Source organism: Cnephaeus nilssonii, assembly GCF_951640355.1.
Source record: "Cnephaeus nilssonii genome assembly, chromosome: 17".
Taxonomy (NCBI): domain Eukaryota; kingdom Metazoa; phylum Chordata; class Mammalia; order Chiroptera; family Vespertilionidae; genus Cnephaeus; species Cnephaeus nilssonii.
In genome coordinates this window covers 43,580,651-43,599,042 of record NC_137088.1, presented here as the reverse complement: position 1 = coordinate 43,599,042, position 18,392 = coordinate 43,580,651, and the positions used below count along the sequence as shown (strand labels likewise).

General features: G+C 44.7%; 1 protein-coding gene across 1 annotated transcript in view; it reads left to right on the top strand.

The window, feature by feature from the left end:
• The window catches only part of ERC2 (ELKS/RAB6-interacting/CAST family member 2), a gene marked incomplete at its 3' end in the record, with an annotated part of 881,167 nt that overhangs the window by 663,188 nt on the left and 199,587 nt on the right, over nucleotides 1-18,392 (top strand). The window contains exons 14-15 of the mRNA XM_079794619.1: nucleotides 3,009-3,156; nucleotides 4,624-4,752. Coding sequence (XP_079650745.1) covers nucleotides 3,009-3,156; nucleotides 4,624-4,752 — 277 coding nt within the window. The remainder of the gene's footprint in view (nucleotides 1-3,008; nucleotides 3,157-4,623; nucleotides 4,753-18,392) is intronic.

Genomic DNA, 18,392 nt, shown 5'->3' with positions numbered 1-18,392 from the left:
TTCCATGAAGGCAAGGCAGATGGGCCAGATGAATAGCTACACCTGCAGTGGGTTGCATTAAAGGAGGGCAACCCTGAGCTTAGGGAGCCCAAACCTTTTATAATAGGCAGTAACATGCCTGCCCCTTGCTCTGGAAGGAGACACTATTATACAGGGCTGTAAGCATGGCTAGTCTTTGATCCTAACAGAGACACTCCCTCTATCTTCCAAGGCTATTTGTTATACAAACATCCTTTAAAAAAATGTGAGAAAAGAAGATAGTGCCTATGCTCACAAAGAGTGTACAAAAATACGAGACTCATGGAGAATTGTCTCTCAACAAACATAACTGTTTTCACATATTATGTTATTTTTTATCAACATTTTACATGGCTGCATATAGCTGTAAAGAGTGAGTCATAGGGATGTAGCATAATTTGCTATCAACTCCCAATTTTCCCAATTATTTTTAAGTTTTTTTCCATTGAAAAATTTCACTTGGAAATTTTCATTTGGGGCAGAGTGTGGTAAAATATTGCAATCACCTTGGGTATGTTGTAGCTAAGTTGTAGTAGAGATTTGAAGTCCATGCAGACTCTTCAGCTTGGCCTTATGTATAAATATGCATTGGCCATCAACAACAAGCATGTCTATTGTCTAAGGATGCTACCCAGAAAGAAACTGGCTGTGTAAAGCTAGATATTAATGCTGCTATTCATAGTCCAGCCTGCACTGGTTTTCTTCTGGAAAATGGAGATATCTCCTAACATTTCTTTTTAAAAAATATATATTTTATTGATTTTTTACAGAGAGGAAGGGAAAGGGATAGAGAGTTAGAAACATCGATGAGAGAGAAACATCAATCAGCTGCCTCCTGCACGCCCCCACCTGGGGATGTGCCCGCAACCAAGGTACATGCCCTTGACTGGAATTGAACCTGGGACCTTTCAGTCCGCAGGCCGATGCTCTATCCACTGAGCCAAACTGGTTAGGGCTATCTCCTGACATTTCTGCTGCTCACACATCTGATTGAGCCTCAGTCAGCAGCTTCTACTGCCTGGCATTAGTGGGGCCCAGAAAAGTCCATACAGATCCCTGCAGTGAACAGGGGTGGGGGATACCCGAGATCTAAATAATGACCATATTGTCCAGTCATCTGGGGAGGGTCTGGTCTGGTGGTGGGGATTAAAGAAAGGCAAAACAGGTTTTAGTCCTGGGACTTGTGTGCAAAAAAAGTACCCAATATTGAGGCTTTCCTGGGATTGTGGGGTCATTATCTAAACAATGGCTGAAATGACACAATGGCTGGGACAAGACTTCCCTCAGTGGAAAGGAGAACTCAATAAAACACACCAGGTGAACCATTTCCTAGTTAATAATGGTCCCAGAAAATTCCAGATTAAAATCTGCAATAGATGTTGCAATAAAATTGGACTGTTAAAATTAGAGGAGTCAACTTTTAATACTTTTCTGAATAAGCAGTGACCAGAGAGTAGTCAGGAGTCAACTCATTGTCATTATTTTTACATGAGAAGAGTTGTACATGGTGTCGTCAACGTTTTTGAGAAGTATAAAGTGAACTTTTCTATTGCTTGAGCAAACATTTTAGACACCTACTATGTGCTCAGTGTTCTGCCAGAAGCTGGAGAACTAGTGCTGCCTAAGACCAAGAAGCTTCCGCTTTCATGGAGTGTCAAGTAGAGAAAAATCATCAATATCTAAGATCCTTTCTAATAGTGAAAAGTTGTATGAAATAAAACAAAAAATGCCAGGGTAATGTAGCCGGCCAGAGGCTTGGGCACCAGGTGCCAGGTGGAGAGGCACTGCCAAGGAAAGCAGCTGGAGATGGCTTATCTGAAGTGGATACATTGGAGCTGAGACCTGAAGGATAGGGAGCTGCGAGGTGAGGCCATTCCAGCCAGGGGCAATGGCAAGACAAAGCTTATGAGGTGAGAACAAGTGTAACATTTTCAAGGACTAGAAAAGAGTTCAGGAACAAAATGTGCTGGAGCCTAATGATTGAGGAGGAAGAAATGGAAAAAGATGACCTCACAGAGGTGGTTAGGGCCAGTTGGTGTAACGAGTTGCAGGCATCAGTAAAGGCTCTGGATTTGAAGTCTAAAGAGTGATGCAATGGATTTTTCATGCAACTGGGTGGTGGAATCCGGACTTAGAATGTATTTAAAGGTTACTGGGCCTCTGTCTGTACCAGGGAGACTAGTGAATGAGCAATGTGAATAGATGCTGGTGGTTGGGAAACATTTCCTAGCAATAGATTAGTTTAGATAAGGAATGTATGAGGTTGTTAATTGGCTCTGGGTAGAGAAGGAAGGAAAGGAATCAAGGACGACTTTAGGTTTGGGGCTTGGGCTACTTGATAGATGGTGCTGTGATTACTGAGATATGGAATACCGAGGAAGAAATGATTTTTGGTGGAATGGCAAGAAAGCCTCACTAATTGCATTGAAAATGGGAAGGGAACCCTAGTAAATATCTCTGCCTGCCTTCAAAAGGAAAGCTTACAGGAAAAAATTATACTTGATATTGAAGTTGCTGCCCAATTTTGTCCAGTTGTCTTAGAACATTACCTGGCTAATAGATGGATGGATGGATGGATGGATGGATGGATGGATGGATGGATGGATGAATGGATAGGTAGATGGAGAGATGGATGTATGGAAGGAAGGATGGACAGGCATATCGATGAATGACTTGATGGATAGATGGGTAGATGGATGAAGGTGTTTTAAAAGCAAATGTTCATATGGACTCCCTCCATTTCTTATATGCCGCTTTATCTGTGAAGCCATTGAAAGTGACCTCTTAGAGGATACAGTGTGTGGGTCTCAGGGATTCTGACCCACACAACTTTGTCTATTCTGAGAGTCAAGGAGGTAGTTTGTCTTAAGCATTATCCATAATTCCTTCTCATTGAGACAATACTCCGTGGCTCATTTCAGTTATAAATGACAAATGGTGTTTTTTTCCCCACTTTATACACATCATCACAATAATTTTTATTTTACCAGACAGGAAGCTCTGCTTGCGGCAATCAGTGAGAAAGATGCAAACATTGCCCTGCTGGAACTGTCTGCCTCCAAAAAGAAAAAGACGCAGGAAGAAGTGATGGCCCTCAAGCGGGAGAAAGACCGACTGGTGCACCAGCTAAAGCAGCAGGTGGGGCCTCCTGCCCGTCAGGTGTGTTTTGCTGGGTTTGGGCCGTTGGATGCTTCCTGTGGGTTTAGCAGCTCTTCATTTTCCCATGTCCATCCTGCAGGCTCAAGCAGCTGAAAGCAGGTAGGAGTGAAATGACCTGAGTTGTCACTGGAACACCATTTTACTGCTTCTCTGTGTGGGCTGCATGTGCCTGGGCTTGTGTGGTTTGCAAGCAGCGCTGTTTTCCTTTCTTTTGTGTTAGCCTCATCTCCCCAGAAATAGCTCTCAGCTCTCTTCCTTCCAGTGGACTTTGTGTGACTTCTGACTAAATCCTAGGAACTACTAATTAAATTCTGGGCACATTCTCTCCCATTGGACCCGTTATCTTCTGTCTTGCTCACTCTCTGGGCCTATAAATAACTTCCCTCATCCAGTTCTTTAGATTTCTTTCTCACCAGACTTCCAGCTTTGGCTCTTTAACTGTTTCCTCCTGGACCTTTTGGCGGAGGGACATCTCCCAGCCCCTGGCACCACCAGGCTATGCTTGGAGCCCTCCCAGACCATTATTTAGTCTAATATTTTTTTATCACCTGTTTACCTCATTATCCTGATTTTCCTCCTCACTAGGCCACTGTACTTCTTCTGAGGGAAAAGGAAGGAGGGTCAAAGTCCTAATTTGTGCAAACAATAAGTTATTTGCTTTCTGGAGGGTCTTCTGGAAGTGGCTTCATTGGAAATAATTGTACCTGAAGCATATTGCAAAGTCATCCCTGAAATCTTCAGGCATTATTTCTCCTCTCTATATAACTCGGGAGCTTTTGGAAGCAATGGTTCAAATGTTCACTCAGATCCTAGCTTCATTATGAAACCTAGCAACTGTTATGGCTCAATGCTCTGTGGTCTCACAAGGTGGCTGCCACATCTTAGCTCAGGCCCCATGTGGCTCTGAAATCCTCTAAATGCCACATGGTACCACGCGGAGTGTGTCCACATTGATTTCAGCCCCCAGGACTGGCCCGCTGCCTGCTAGGCTGATCTGGGCTGAGCACAAGGTGCAAGGTGAATGGAAGGGAAGCCCAAAGGCATAAGTCCCTTCTCCTCACAATTGGGCCAACCCTTCCTCCTCAGGAAGGAAAAGGCATCCTTTGGCCCTCAACCAGAGGCCATTTCTCATGGGGCTGCCTTGCTGAAAGAGAGGGACCACCACCACGCCTGGGCACCTTCTCCTGCAGAGGGAGGGCCCCAGGCACTGCCAGTCATGGGGGTCATTCCACAGAGCGGCATGCCTTGCTAGCGCTGGCCCCGGGGCTCGGGGGCCGCTTCCATCTGACCTCTTGTTTGGGGCTGTGCATCTTCTACTCTGGGGTTTTCACCCACTTGGCCACAGAAAGTCAAGATGAGCCTCCTTCTTTAATTTCTCCTAGTTCCTTCCCCGTGCGCCCTGCACCCTCCCCTCCTGCACCTAACCATTGTAGCTTTCTCCCACAGGTTTATAGACCTAGGAAACAGCCCCTGAGCTCGAATATACCATGCACTTGTGATGCTTGCTACAGCCCAGATATTACGGCCAAGTACCACGGGTCCAGCTACGATGCACACATGATCCAAAGGTCTCAGGTCAGTCAGTGGCTAAGGAGACATTTGCCCCCGCCATGGAGGGTGGGGGTGCGTGAGAGCCACATCCTATCTTGACCTTCACCTCTTCTGGTGATTTCCAGGACTTGGTAGCCATAAAGTCTGGAACCATAAATGATAGCATTATGTGTTAATTTGTAATGCAATTTCATTTATTACACATTTTCCCAGGGTTCCAGACTTGGTGAGTCCCCTACAGGGCCAGCCCCTCTGAAATGGTCCTGCATCACTGCAGAGCCCAGGCTGCCAGAGGCCTCCTGTCAGGCATAGCGGACGAGGTTTTTCTTTCTGTCCCTTAGATACTTTGCTCCCCCACATACCCCCGTGCTTTTCCCAATAAGGATTTTTTTTAAGGCTCCTTTTTTTCTTGCTCAGTATCATGGAAATGCATGATTCTGAGTGTAGGATTCCAGGAAGGGTTGAGTGTAGGCCTTCAGTGTGCTCCTGGGAAACCGCACAAAGCCTTCATTCTTCACGACAGGCTTGGTTTTGGGTGTTGTGGGGCACATTTGGGAAACCCCAGCCATGCAGAATTAGGCTCCTGCCTGGGCTGAGGCAGGTCTGAAAGGCTGCTGTGGGAAAAGAGGCAGCAAAGGAGGAGGATGGGCTCCTCAGTGATGTAGGTTTGAAACCCTCCCACACCCTCCCCGCCACAGAGCAAGGAAGAGCACATCAGTGATTGTTTTCTTGTAAATGGTCATGATTCTAAGAATAATGATCCATTTGCGCATGAAGCACCCTCTTTTTACTGAGTGTTTACTCAATGCCAGGATATGTCCGGTGTCCAGAGGATGCTGTCCTACCATCCTCTCAGTAGCCCTGTGGTGTGGGTACCAGGATTACATCCCTTTTCTAGGAGCATAACTGAGACTCTGAGTGTGGAAGAACCAGCCCAGGACACACAGCTTTAAGCAATAGAGCTCGGGTTTGGGGTGGCCCACCTGAGTCCGTCCACACATGCCCCACCAGGTTCAGGAAAGAGTTCAGAGTGACAAGCAGAAGGGTATAGCAGAAAGTGTGAGGTCCCTTTACCTTTGTAAACCTGAATTTAGATGCCCAAATCCCCACTTAAGAATGTTCTCCAGCCATTCACCAAGAGTGGGTTCTGCCCAGAGCTCTTAGACTTAGGCTCTTTAATCACATCAGTAATTACTAATACTTTAGGCTCTTACCATGCTCCAGGTATGGATCTGAGAGCTTTACATACATACACTCATGAGCTCCCAACACAGCTGAAGGACTGATGCTCTTACCAAGAAGGGACCAGAGGTCCAAAGAGGTCGGGTGCCGTGCTCAGGCTTTACAGCTGGGCACACTGTGATGCTTGAAGAGACCCTTGCCAGAGGCCATTTCTGATCCATTTGCACAACCATAAATGGATCTTGCAGGTGCTATCTGGAGTGAATCTCGCTTCTAGCTCTTGTTACCTGAGCAATCCTGGCAAGATACTAAACCTCCCTGAACTTCAGTTTTCTCATCTGTAAACTGGGCTAATAACCTAATGCAATGGGTTTTTGTGAGATGTAATGAATATAGAAGTGCTTTGTGTATGACTAGCACATAATAGGTGCTGCTTATTTGTGAGGTGTTCTTGCTATTAATACTGCTAATAATAATTGATTTTATCACTACCAACCCTCAGAGGCAGCTTGGTTTTGACCTCATTATCGCTGCTTTTTACATGCCTGGGAGTCACCACTCATAGAGCACAGTTAGGAGAATATACTGTGGAACTGTGGGAGAAAGAGCATACAGGTGTCCTCCCAACCCTCAAATCCAGGCACTTGGGGAGCAGTGTGCAGGCAAGTCAGGAATTCTAGACCTCAGCTTCCGGCCTGCACTGAACAAGCTTATTATTAAATTTACTTGGTTTGTGTATCCAGCCCACATAGACATCAATAAGAGAGGGCGTCTCTGGGAGGGAAGGTCCCAAACCTCAGTTATCATCACCTGTGTGACTGGCTTGAGTGAGCAGAGCTGTTTTAGGCGCCCAGGCTAACAGGAGAGAAAGCCATGGATGTGGGTATTATCTGCCTGATGTTCTGCAAGCATGCTGAGGCAGACTGGGTCACAAGAGGTGTCACCCTCTTCAGACTGCCTTTTGAGCTTGTTTCATCTCATGCAGGCCTCTACACTGCCCATGGCATTCCCAGTGACTGGACATGAGTAGCTCATACAATAATCCCCATAGTTATTGCACTTTGCCAAGCACATAGTAGGATTTGAAACTATTTATTGTGTGAATGAATGCCCACATGCCAGGTTCTGTGTCAAGTGCTTTATGTATATGTAACTTTACAAACATTATCTCACATTTTCCTCATAGTCAACCAACCGATGTATTGCATACCTATATGTGTCAGGTCTGTGCCAGGTGCTGGGGATTCATCCCCATAGATATTTTACCTGCCCCAATGAGAAAAGCATCACCCTCGTTTTTGAGTTGATCAAACCAAGGCTCTGAGAGACCAGCTGACTCAACTACCATCATACCACTCACACCTAGCAGTGCAGGGTTGTGCCCCACTGCTGTAGGAGTGCCAATACTTTGCTTTTAGCTGGCTAAATACTACCTCCCCGTGGCAACACTGTGAGCCATGGATTAGCCCCCTCACAGAAGCCATCAGAGGAACCTATTTCCAATGCATCAGCCTGTGCCTCCCAAGCTGCCCAGGGGCACGAGGATGAGCAGAGGTGGGTAGCTGCAGCTATTCATTACGGGTGTTTTCTGTGTTAACATGCTAGGCATTTCTGGAATACCTCAGTGACAAAACAAAGTCCCCGTTCTCATGGAGTTTCATTTTTAATGGGTGGTGGGGAGAAAAGCAATAAATCATGAACATAATTAACAAGTATATTATATGATAGAAAAAGAAGAGTATAGACCAGTATAAGGGAGAACAGGCATTCCAGAATAGGACCGATGGGCTGGTGACACTGTAAAATAGGGTAGACAGGGTGAGCCTCCTTGGGAAGGAGTCATTTGAGCAAAAACTTGAAGTGGGTGAGAGAGTGAGCCCTGTGGCTGTCTAGGGGAAGAGTGTTCTGGCAGAGAGAATAGCCAGTGCAAAAATCTTCTAAGCGTGGTATATTTTGGAGCAGATGATTTCTGCAGTTAGAAAGCAGGATTCACCAGCCATGCAGCCTTAGAACAGGGGGGTCTCTTTTGGGTACCACTCTGAGTGCCCTGTTTAAGGCTGCCCAACTGAGCCTACTCTCCAAATCCCCCAGCTCCGGCCTCCAAGGAGTCCCAGAGCTTAGCTTGCATTTTAAAAAACATTGCCACACCCGGGCTGGTGTGGCTCAGTTGGTTGGAAAGTCCTCCTGTACACCAAAATGTCACGGTTTGATTCATGTGGGTTTGATCCCAGGTTGGAGTGCGTGCAGAAGGCAGCCAATCGATGTTTCTCTCTCACATCAATGTATCATGTTCCTCTCTATCTATCTCTCCTTCCCTTTCCTATCTCTCTAAAATCAATAAAAAGGGTATATCTTCAGGTGAAGATTAAAATAATAATAATAATTATTATTATAAGCACTGCCACTTTCTTTGGAGCCACAAAGAGCTAAAGCCAGAGTGTCTTGTCACGCTGATGAGATTTTCAAATAGAGTAGCAACAGGCCCTAGGACAAAACGCCCTCCTGGACTTTCTGGCAGTCTCAACAACACACCACTGGATTCCAAAATCCTGCACGCCGTGTGCTGTAGGAGGCACGCAGGTGGACAGTACTGGCCACCACCAAGCCCTGGCCTACTCAGGTGATGGCTGTGCCTTGGAGAAATGCAACCAGCCTCCAGGATAAGCCGGAGGCTCTCAGACCTCACTCCACAGAAGCATGATCTTATCTAAAGATACATTTTATGATACTCATCACCCTCTAGCCCTCACGTCTGAAAAACCTTCCCTGGCTTGCTTCGCTGTTGGGATAAAGGCAAATTCAGACCCATGGGCTCTCTGCTTGGCACATGTGATTCCCTCTGCCTGGCACACATTTCCTTCATTTTCTCACCTAGTCAATGCCCCCTCATCTTCTCAATCTTAGCTCAACATCACTTTTCCAGGGAAGCCTTCTGGGACTTTCTCAATTGGGTCAAACCCCCAGTGGGGCACTCCTATAGCATATGTACATCACTTAATTACACTGCAATAGAAACAATTTTGCATTTGTTTTTGTGAGTACTTACGTAGTAATTATTCACCCTGCTAGTTTATGAGCTTCATGAGGACCCATGACTTTTTCTGCTGACCATTTATCCGCAGGCCTAGCACAATTGCTAGCATATAGTGGGCATTTAGGAATTATTTGTGAAATGTATAAATGAATGAATGAATGAATGAATTTCCAGGGCAGCTTATTTTTAAAATAAGAGACATCATTGATCAATTATGACTTTTAACAAGAGTTAACTGCATAATTCTTCTTATCCCAGTATTCTAGGCAGACACCACCACCAACCTATAGGAGTCGTAGGAGAGATGAGACCCGTTTGCCAAATGATGACCACAGAATGGTGCGTGTCCTTTCTTACCATGTCGCAAGACACTTTACAGAAACACCTTTTTTCATATGAATTATTTGCAATCATGACCATTTTCAACCTTTTCTCTTAATTTCTTCATCATATTCTAGTTCAAATCCTCTCCAATTTGGGGGGTTCTTCTTGACTAAACTGTCAGTGAGTTTCCGGATGTGGCAGAGATTACTTTTATGAAGGGAGCCCTTCCATCTTATCCCTGAAAACTGAGCATCTCATAAATCAGTTTGCCTAGAAATACCTGCACTCAGTTAAGCATCTGTCAGGAGAGCCAGAGAAGGTGATATGAAATGAGCTCAGAAATTCCAACTATGCCTAACAACAAAAGAATCTTTATGATACTCTTCACGTGTTGACGCCAACGTCGGTTGTGGGCTGAGCACAGTGGAAAGGTAAGAGCAGTACAGGTTAACTTTCGGTTACGTGTTGCATAAAAAAAGATAAAGCATTAATCATAGTTTCTTGTAGACAGATAAGACTATCTGTTCTCTTCTTCCCAATCCCATTTCTTCACAAGCACACACCTCTGATGCTTTTACTCCACCTTTTTCTAAAAAAAAAAAATCTGGCTTCCAGATTTTTGCAGTTTTTGGAGAGGGTCTCAATTGAGAACGAGTGAAGTTTTTTGTTTGTTTGCGTTCTTGCTCTAGGGAGAGTAGTTCTAAAAATATTATTAAAAATTACCATCTTTCCTTCTTTTGTGTCTTGGATCCAATCCCTCCAGCTCTTCCTCCACCCTTGAAGAAAGGACTGACATCAAAATAATTAATTCTGAAATCATTGCATTTTCCTGCTGCTAAAGGGTTTTTGAAGAAAGCTTAAAACTAAATCTTACCCCCTAAGCCTTATTCCCAAATGCTCCCCTGTGTGTGGAAGGAGTGATACGCACATCCTTGATGAAAATGCCTTTTTAAAATGAGGGCCAGACACTGTTGTTTAGTTCAAATTAGAACCAGCTTATTTCTCAGAACTGGTTAGAATACTTTTGTGATCAGAGATAAATTGTACTTCTTTTCTTTTTCCTTCCCTGCCAGTTTTGGCCATTGAGTTTGGCTACCAGTAAAAACGCTGGTCAGTTGGTAGCAGGAAAGTGTTAAGACCGGGAGACTAGGCCACTGGTTCTCTATGTTTTCCCCCAGAGTTTTCAGAGGAAAAAAAAAATAATCCTATGTCCAGGTCAACATTCTGGAGGCTATGCCAGGTCTGCATAGTGAAATCTATTTGGGTAGTCTCCTACCCACCCCCCCGCCGCCCCCCCCCCCACCACCACCACCACCAAGTTGTCCAGAGGTCATAGGACTGGCTCCAAGAATTATCCAGACAGGTGTGGCCAAGAAAAGGAGAAGGCAGAGCTGACCCTGAAAGTGCTCACGACAGCTGGTGGTTAAGGGTGTGATCCTAGTCAAAACTGGATCTTGGCAGAGGTAGAACCATCCTGTCAGGGGAGGTGGGAAGCTCCCCAGTGGGATGGTTGGTCAGGCATTTCTTTCCCCCTCTACTGGAGGCCACACTACTACTTGTGCTTCCTATTGACAGGCCCATGGCATTGTATGCAGATGACTTTGAATTTCGCTGATAGTCAGGGGGTGAGCACAATTAAACAGCAGTGGAGGAACTCCATGAAGTAGGGTTCCCATAGCCTCGTGTTGTCCTTGGATGAGCTCCAGAAAAGCTTGATTTGATCCCAGCATTGTAATGCATCGCAGACTTGCCCAGATCGAATTGCTGAAATGCAAATGCATTGGTTTTCACTGCAGACTCACTTTGGGTTAAGCTTTTCATGTCCCACTGGTAAAATCTAGCCACATCTCTATTTATCATTGCCTTCAATGCCAAGGATATTTACAGTATGTTGTAGAGAATACCCTTTGCAAACAGAAATACTTACATCTCTCCTGGGCAGACCAGGGACAGGGCTTTCTCATGGAGGTAAAGGTACTCTGTGCTACTGAAAACAGTGTCCTCCGAGTGTCCGAGTCCTTGGTCAGGACACTTGTCTGCTCTCTTAGCTTGGAGACACTCCTTACTTACTCCAGGCTGCTCGTGCCTCAACCCTGCTGCTCAGGGAATCCATTCAGTTGGCTAGTTGCTCCATAAAATAATACTCAAAGATCTCAGAGGCAGAGTATTTTCTCTGCAATTCCATGTTTCTCAAATCCCTTTAGGAGTCCTTCTTCCCAAAACATCAGGCTGACCCCGATGGACTACTTTCTGAGTCTATCAATCGAATGAAGCCATGTTTTAAAACCTACCTTTAAAACCTATCTTTTTTTTATTCAAATTGTTCTCTTCCCTGAGCACCTTTGGTGGGACTGTGCTGGGCACTCTTGGCTATAGAAGGAGGTATTGGCTTTGCTCTCGAGCCTTGAGTTTTTATCATTTCTCCCACCGGTAAAAGACAGTTCACGAAACAGAAGACTGCTGTTTGGGGATTGCAGAAATGTTACCAGCTTTCAGAAGTCTTTGCATCGCAGGGGTCAGGGAATGCTTCATACAGAAGTAGGTATTCTTAAGAATTTTATGATTGGCAATCCGTAGCCTATCTTTTTGTGGAACTGTGATACTTTCTCTTAAGTTTTCAAGAACCCTAGCGTAAATGGTGCTGGTTTTAGAAGAACTTACTCTTTGCTTTTCAAGCATACCATTTTAAGTGAAAATGTTGGAAAGACCAGCTTTACCATTGTGCTGTCCTGCTTTCAGAACTGCAGAAAAAGGAGAGGTGGGTCTGACTTTTCAGCTACAGCGCGACTTGCCAACTTCGCTTCGGTGATTTGAGGCGCCCCCACAGCATCCAGCAGTTGGCAGAACACATCGGAATAGCAGGCTTAGCTGAAGGTGACCAAAACAGAGAAGGGCGTACAAGTGCCAAGAAGATCTCTCACGCGCTGTCTCTCTTTCTCTCTCTCTCTCTCTCTTTTTTTTATTCAAATTTCACATCTGTGCTCTATTTTTAAACATTTATTCTTTAAGTGATAACGCATGTTTTACCAGGCCTCTTATTGGATTAGACATGTTTGAAATCCCCTCCACTTTAACCTGTTCATGACTGCCTCCGAGAACATTCAGATCTACCGCCAAAGCAGGGAGTGTCTATGGGGAAGGTTCCCAAGGTGTCCACCACCAGAGCCATCTCATTCTGGAAAGAGAGGGACCCCACTGTTGCACGGGGTAGATTTGGGGGATCTTAGATAGGCATAGCTTCATGAGGACAAGTGTGAGTGTAACATGTCCAGTGTTCTTGCTCCTCATGATAATGTTGCTACTCACATTTTAGAGTGGGAGGGACTAACAATTTTTTAAACTCTTACTGCATACCTGACCACAGGTAGGGATTTTAAATATATTATCTCAATCCTAGCAGCTCTGTAAACTAGATGTAATTAATCCCATTTCAGAGATGAGGAAACTGAGGTCCAGGAATTGATACCACAGCCAGTGAGGGGGGTCTCACTCCAAGGCTCTCCCATGCTCTTCTCAGCAGATGCCCCCAAGTTGGGGCAATACCTTGTTCAGGTCATAGCCCCAATGAAATGGGGCTAAAAGGTAGCATAAGAAGAAGGCTTTATTCTGTGATCCTGAGCACCACTCCCAGCCCCTCCCCAGGGCCCCGAGGCTCCTGCCATGACCTGAGGTCACATGTGCAGGCTGGGGAGAGAGACTTATCTCTTCCTGCATCGCCAGGCATTCCAGCTGCCTTGGGGAGAAGGGCTGGGAGCTGATCCGCGTGCTGCATTTCCTGTTTTCCAGCATGAAATGTTGGCACTTGCTTCTTGGAACCTTTGTATTTCATTCTCAAGATATCTGCTTGAAAGTCATTTTTCCCTTTAGTTTTCCATCTTCTTCTTCATCATTGAACATATAAAAACAGGTTTCTCCTGGTCCCTTTCTCTCTCTCCTTCCTTTCTTTCCTCTCATCATATAATTAAAAGTCCTTCCAGGCTGTCTTCACCTTATCATTTCAAATGAATTGAAAAAAGATCCGACTTCCTGCTCTTGTGTCTTCCTAATGCTGAATTTCAAAATGAAAGAAAAGTCCTTTTCCCCCTCCCTCTTCACTTCATCCTGGCCCTTGAATAGCTGTGTTCAAATCAGAGTGATTTTGTTGTTGATCAGCAGAGTTGCAAACCCAGTTCGCCCTTTCCAGCTTCACAATTCTCTCTCTCTCTCTCTCTCTCTCTCTCTCTCTCTCTCTCTCTCTCTCTCTCTCTCTTCAAGTAATAATTTAACAGGAAACGGATTTTTCATTAGAGGAAGATAGTTCTCAAACACAGAATTTAACATTGCCAGTAGTTTATCTTCTTTTCTTTTCTTTTTTTTTTTTTTTTTTGGTTATTCCTCACCCAAAGATATTTTTCCACTGATTTTTAGGGCGAGTGGAAGAGAGGGAAAGACAGAGAAAAACATCCATGTGAGAGAGACACATCGATTGGTTGTATCCTGCACGCACTCTGACCAGGGCCAGGGAGGAGCCTGCAACCAACATATGTGCCCTTGACTAGAATCGAACCCAGGACCCTTTGGTCCACAGGCCGATGCTCTATCCACTGAGCCAAACCAGCTAGGGCAAGTCTTTCTTTACTCTTACTCAGATCCATATTCTTTTCGGGAAGATGCCACTTTTTTTTTTTTTTCATCTCTGTGACATGCTAACGGCAGAGTTAAAAGTTCCAGAATTTCCCATGTTTACTCTTGTTTTATTTTTTTAATTCAACCCATAATAATGAACTATATTAAAAAAATAAGAAGGCCTGGCCCTAACCGGTTTGGCTCAGTGGATAGAGCGTCGGCCTGCAGACTGAAAGGTCCCAGGTTCGATTCCGGTCAAGGGCATGTACCTTGTTTGTGGGCACATCCGTGGAAGGAGGTGTGCAGGAGGCAGCTGATCGATGTTTCTCTCTCATCAATGTTTCTAACTCTCTATCCCTCTCCCTTCCTCTCTGTAAAGAAATCAATAAAATATATTTAAAAAAATAATAAGAAGGACTTAATTTTAACCATCCTTATTATGTAAATGATAGTTTTTCATAATTGAAAGCATATAAATAAATGCTTTATTATAAAAATAATATGTGTTCATTAAAGAATCTTCGGAAAATGTAAATAAAACACTAAAATCCCCCATATTCCCGCCACTCAGAAGTAACTGTCATTAAGATTTATAGTTTCCTACATTCCGTTGTCTATATACATATTTACACAAAGACATGACATACTGCATAATAAAGATTTTTTAGCCTTATAAACATTTAATGTGGTATGCATTTTCCCACATCCTTAAAAGTCTTCAAAAATATATATCTTGGTTGTATGACTTCCATCATTGCCATAATTAATTTTATCATTCTTCTCTTTGTTGTGATTTCAGTTAATTCCTGGTTTTTCACCTTTGTAATCACATTGGATAAACATCTCTGTACATAAATATTTTTTTCATTATTTTTCTTAGGATTAATACCCCAGAGTTTAAATATTGGAGTTCTGGGCATTTTGAGGATTTTAGAGAACTAAGAAATAGCTCTCTCCTACAAAGTGCTTGACATTTGTAAGTTTTTACATAAACGCCACCTATTTGTGTTAAGTTCATTGAAGCTATAGTGTGATAACATGCCACTCAGATTTGGGGCAGAGTATTACTACAGGGAATGTAAATGGTCAGTAAGCTGAGAGAGCAGAAGGCAGAGGGAGATTTTTACAACTTCTTAGGGGAGTAGGCATGGGAAAACAGGAGCAGTCCATTCTGCAAATCTTTATTGAGCATATACTATGTGCCATCTACTGTCTGGACACTGGGGACAAAGCAATGAACATATCCCTGTCCCAAGGGAGCATGTGTTCTATGAGGGACATGTGAGAAACAATGACATCAAATACCTGGTGTGATGGATGGCAATCATTTGTGTGAGGGGAAATTTGAATGATCTGTGAGGTGTCTTGGAAGTAATTGTGAATAGGGTGTCCCTGGGACTCCCCCTGAGAAAGGGACATGTGAGCAAAGACTTGCCGGGGTGAGCCTGGGGGAGCACTGTGGAGGAAGGGAGTCCTTGTGAGGACAGACCAGCCAGGAGAGCTGTCATCTGTCCTCGGGGCCCAGTCCCAAGTGCAGTTGCTGAGCTGACAAGGTGGGGGAGCCAGAACCCCACAACACCAATGTTTAGATGCGAGTATTAAAAAAAATAAAATAAACACACAAGGACCAAAACCCCACTCTCTTATCTCTGCCCTGATAGGCCATTGGGAAATGCCTGTTCGGACACAGCTAGCAAATCTATATTCGGGTGATCTCTGACACAGTCTGGGAACGGAATTGTGCAAAGAGGTTACAAGTTCAGACTGGACAGAGAGGCTGTCATTTCAGAAAACAATGAAAATCGACTGAACACAAACGGCAACTCAGAAGGTTTCAGTCCAGGGTGGTTCTTATGCCCAGAAACCTCCGATTCACTGATCATCTCGAGGCTGCTTTATTTCCTCTCTCTCATGGTCCAGCACTCCTAAAATTACAAACCCAGCTCAGAAGCCAGCCAGACACCCTATTGCTTTGGGCTGTATTGGCTGTGCCAAAGCCCTTTTGGGTGCCAGGGGAGGAAGCAGGTGTGGGGGCCACAGGGCCAGGCAGAGTTTCTCTTGTCTGTCTTTGGTGTGGGGGCCCGATGCTCTGCGGTCTGACACAGCAGCCATGTAGAAAGTAGGATGTTAAACGTTAAACAAAACAAGGCAGCTCGCCTCGGCAGGGACGCCCGTGCAGGCAGTAAAAGGTGCAGGGTCTGAGAATGGATATGGGGGTCAGAGTTCCAGCTCAACTCTGACCCCAAAACACTAAGAAACCTTGGGTATCTCGTTTGGCTTCTCTCTCACAGACTCAGTTTCCCCATTTGTAAAATGAAGGAAGTGGACTAAGAATTCTAAGCTCCTTTAGTTTTCATAGTCACAGGCTATTCCAGCATATTCACAAGTAGTATGTTGAGTACTTGATCTACACCAAGGACTTTGAGGATGCTCAAGCAAATGGCAGTATTTGCTTTCATGGAGCCTGCCATTGAGTAGAGGGGTGCATTGTTCAATAGGACATTAACACAGCTATCATTTCTTGAAGAAATTATATTCTAAGCACAATTTTATAGTTTGGTTGTTTTATTACAATCCTCACAAACCAAGTCACAGAGCTGGTGAGTGGTCGAGAAAGATGCTCAGTGCATCTGCCTGTAGGAGTCACACTCTGAGCCCCTTTGTTTTCCCACTTTCCCACCAGGGAGTATCTGAGAATTCTAGATTGTAAAGGCGACAGGGAGGAAGGAAGGCTCTGAAGTTTGCTCAAGTAATGAATCCTGACTGATCTCCACTTATTAATATATGATGGTGGCTGGTCAATATGCCTTCCTCTAAAATGGGTATGTTGTTTTCTACCTGACTCACAGAAAAGCATTATCATGAAGGATCTACCCTGAGGGCTGCACAAATGTGCAGGAGGTTGACCTCAGTTCTGAAGTGCAAGGACAGGGCCATCTTATGGTTCCCCACAGGGTAGCACTGTGCTTTGAGGAGTGATGGTCCCAAACTGTCTCTGGTGACAATCCATTGACACAAACCTGCTCTACAGGACTTGTTCCCCAGGCCAAAGAAGAAAGAACTTGAGTGGCAATGTTCATAAACAGGCCCCCCTCTGCTGCTTCTCTGGGAGCCAGACCCTGATTTATCCTTGGAGAAAAATAAATAGTGAAGAAGGTACAAACATTGCCTTGAAAGAACCCAGTTCAGAGTGGGTTCAGAAAGCTTCCTTCCAGGAAAGGAGCGTCCAGACCTCCCAGCCCCAGTCTTGCTTGTCCAGACTCCTGGGGGGTCTGCTGGGGCCAGGGTCTTCTGAGGCTTCCCAGATGAGGCCGGGCTTTCAGGGAGAGCTGCGTTCCTGAGCCTTCCCGTGATGCAATCCTCGGTGAGGCAGGGAAACGAAAAGCTGATATTTTGGAGGGGAAGAGCCATCTCCAGGGGACTATTTTTTATGAACCAAAGACACTTAAGTGTTGCTGATTTATCTTAATAGCAGATACTCTGAGCAAAAGTCCCAGTTGCCTCTTTGTGCTTTTGGCAAGGATGGATGAGAAATGGGGTGGAGGAGACCCAATCAGAGCTGGCTAGCCCAAAGTTCAGGAGTCTTACTCTTCCTCGCTCCAAATATGTAACGTAGACTTGTTTCCAAAGCTGTTCAAGTTGCAGGTGGACACCCAGCTTTGGCAAGAGGCAGAGCGGCTTCCATCACCAGTTCTGCAGCTTCCAGAAGAGTTATCTTGGGCGGGAGGGGAGAAACGCCTGCATCTCCCTTGGGTGGTTAGCTCTTTAAGCTCAGTCACCACATTCTGGTTGTGAGGGTGCTGTTTCTGTGTCAAGAAACCTTCTTTTGTCACGTGAAGAGCCCTCCTGCTTGTCACACACATGATTGGGACTCTCCAAAGACACCTCTCCTCCTAGGTCCGGGCTGGAATAAGACCACGCTGAACCCAGCGCCTTAGAAGTTGGAATATAAATTATGTCAAGGCCATGTTCCGTGTTGTGACATTTGCTAATCCTTATTAGATATGGATAAATTCGCATGGCTTAATTTGGCATGTTGACCACTTCTTCAGATTGTCTTTGGGGACTGGAACGGAAATGCACAACTTTCCTGTAATTTTTCTTTTATTTCTTGAGAATGGGACATCATTTTTTATTGTTAGCTGGTGGAAACTTTGGTGAATCGTGGCCAACTGTGGCTCACCCCCACAGGAAGAAAACATGACTTTAGCTGAGAACATATTCTTTGAAACAAACCAGAATATTTGATTTTTGAAATATCTTCCCACTTAAAAAAAACAACAACAAAAAACAGGCTGTCCAACAAATATTAATGTTCTGAGCAAGACCAAGAGAATTGAGGAAGTCGAAAGCTAGAATTTCTCTCTGAGGAAAATTTTAGAGTGATGTGTGATGCTTTAGTTTAATAATAACTCCACTGAGCATGAAAGAGTCAGCGAGGATTCAGGTACAGCCCCAAGCATTCACTGAGCATCCTTCTCAATCTTGGTCCTCCTTCCTCCAAGCGGAAGGAGCTACG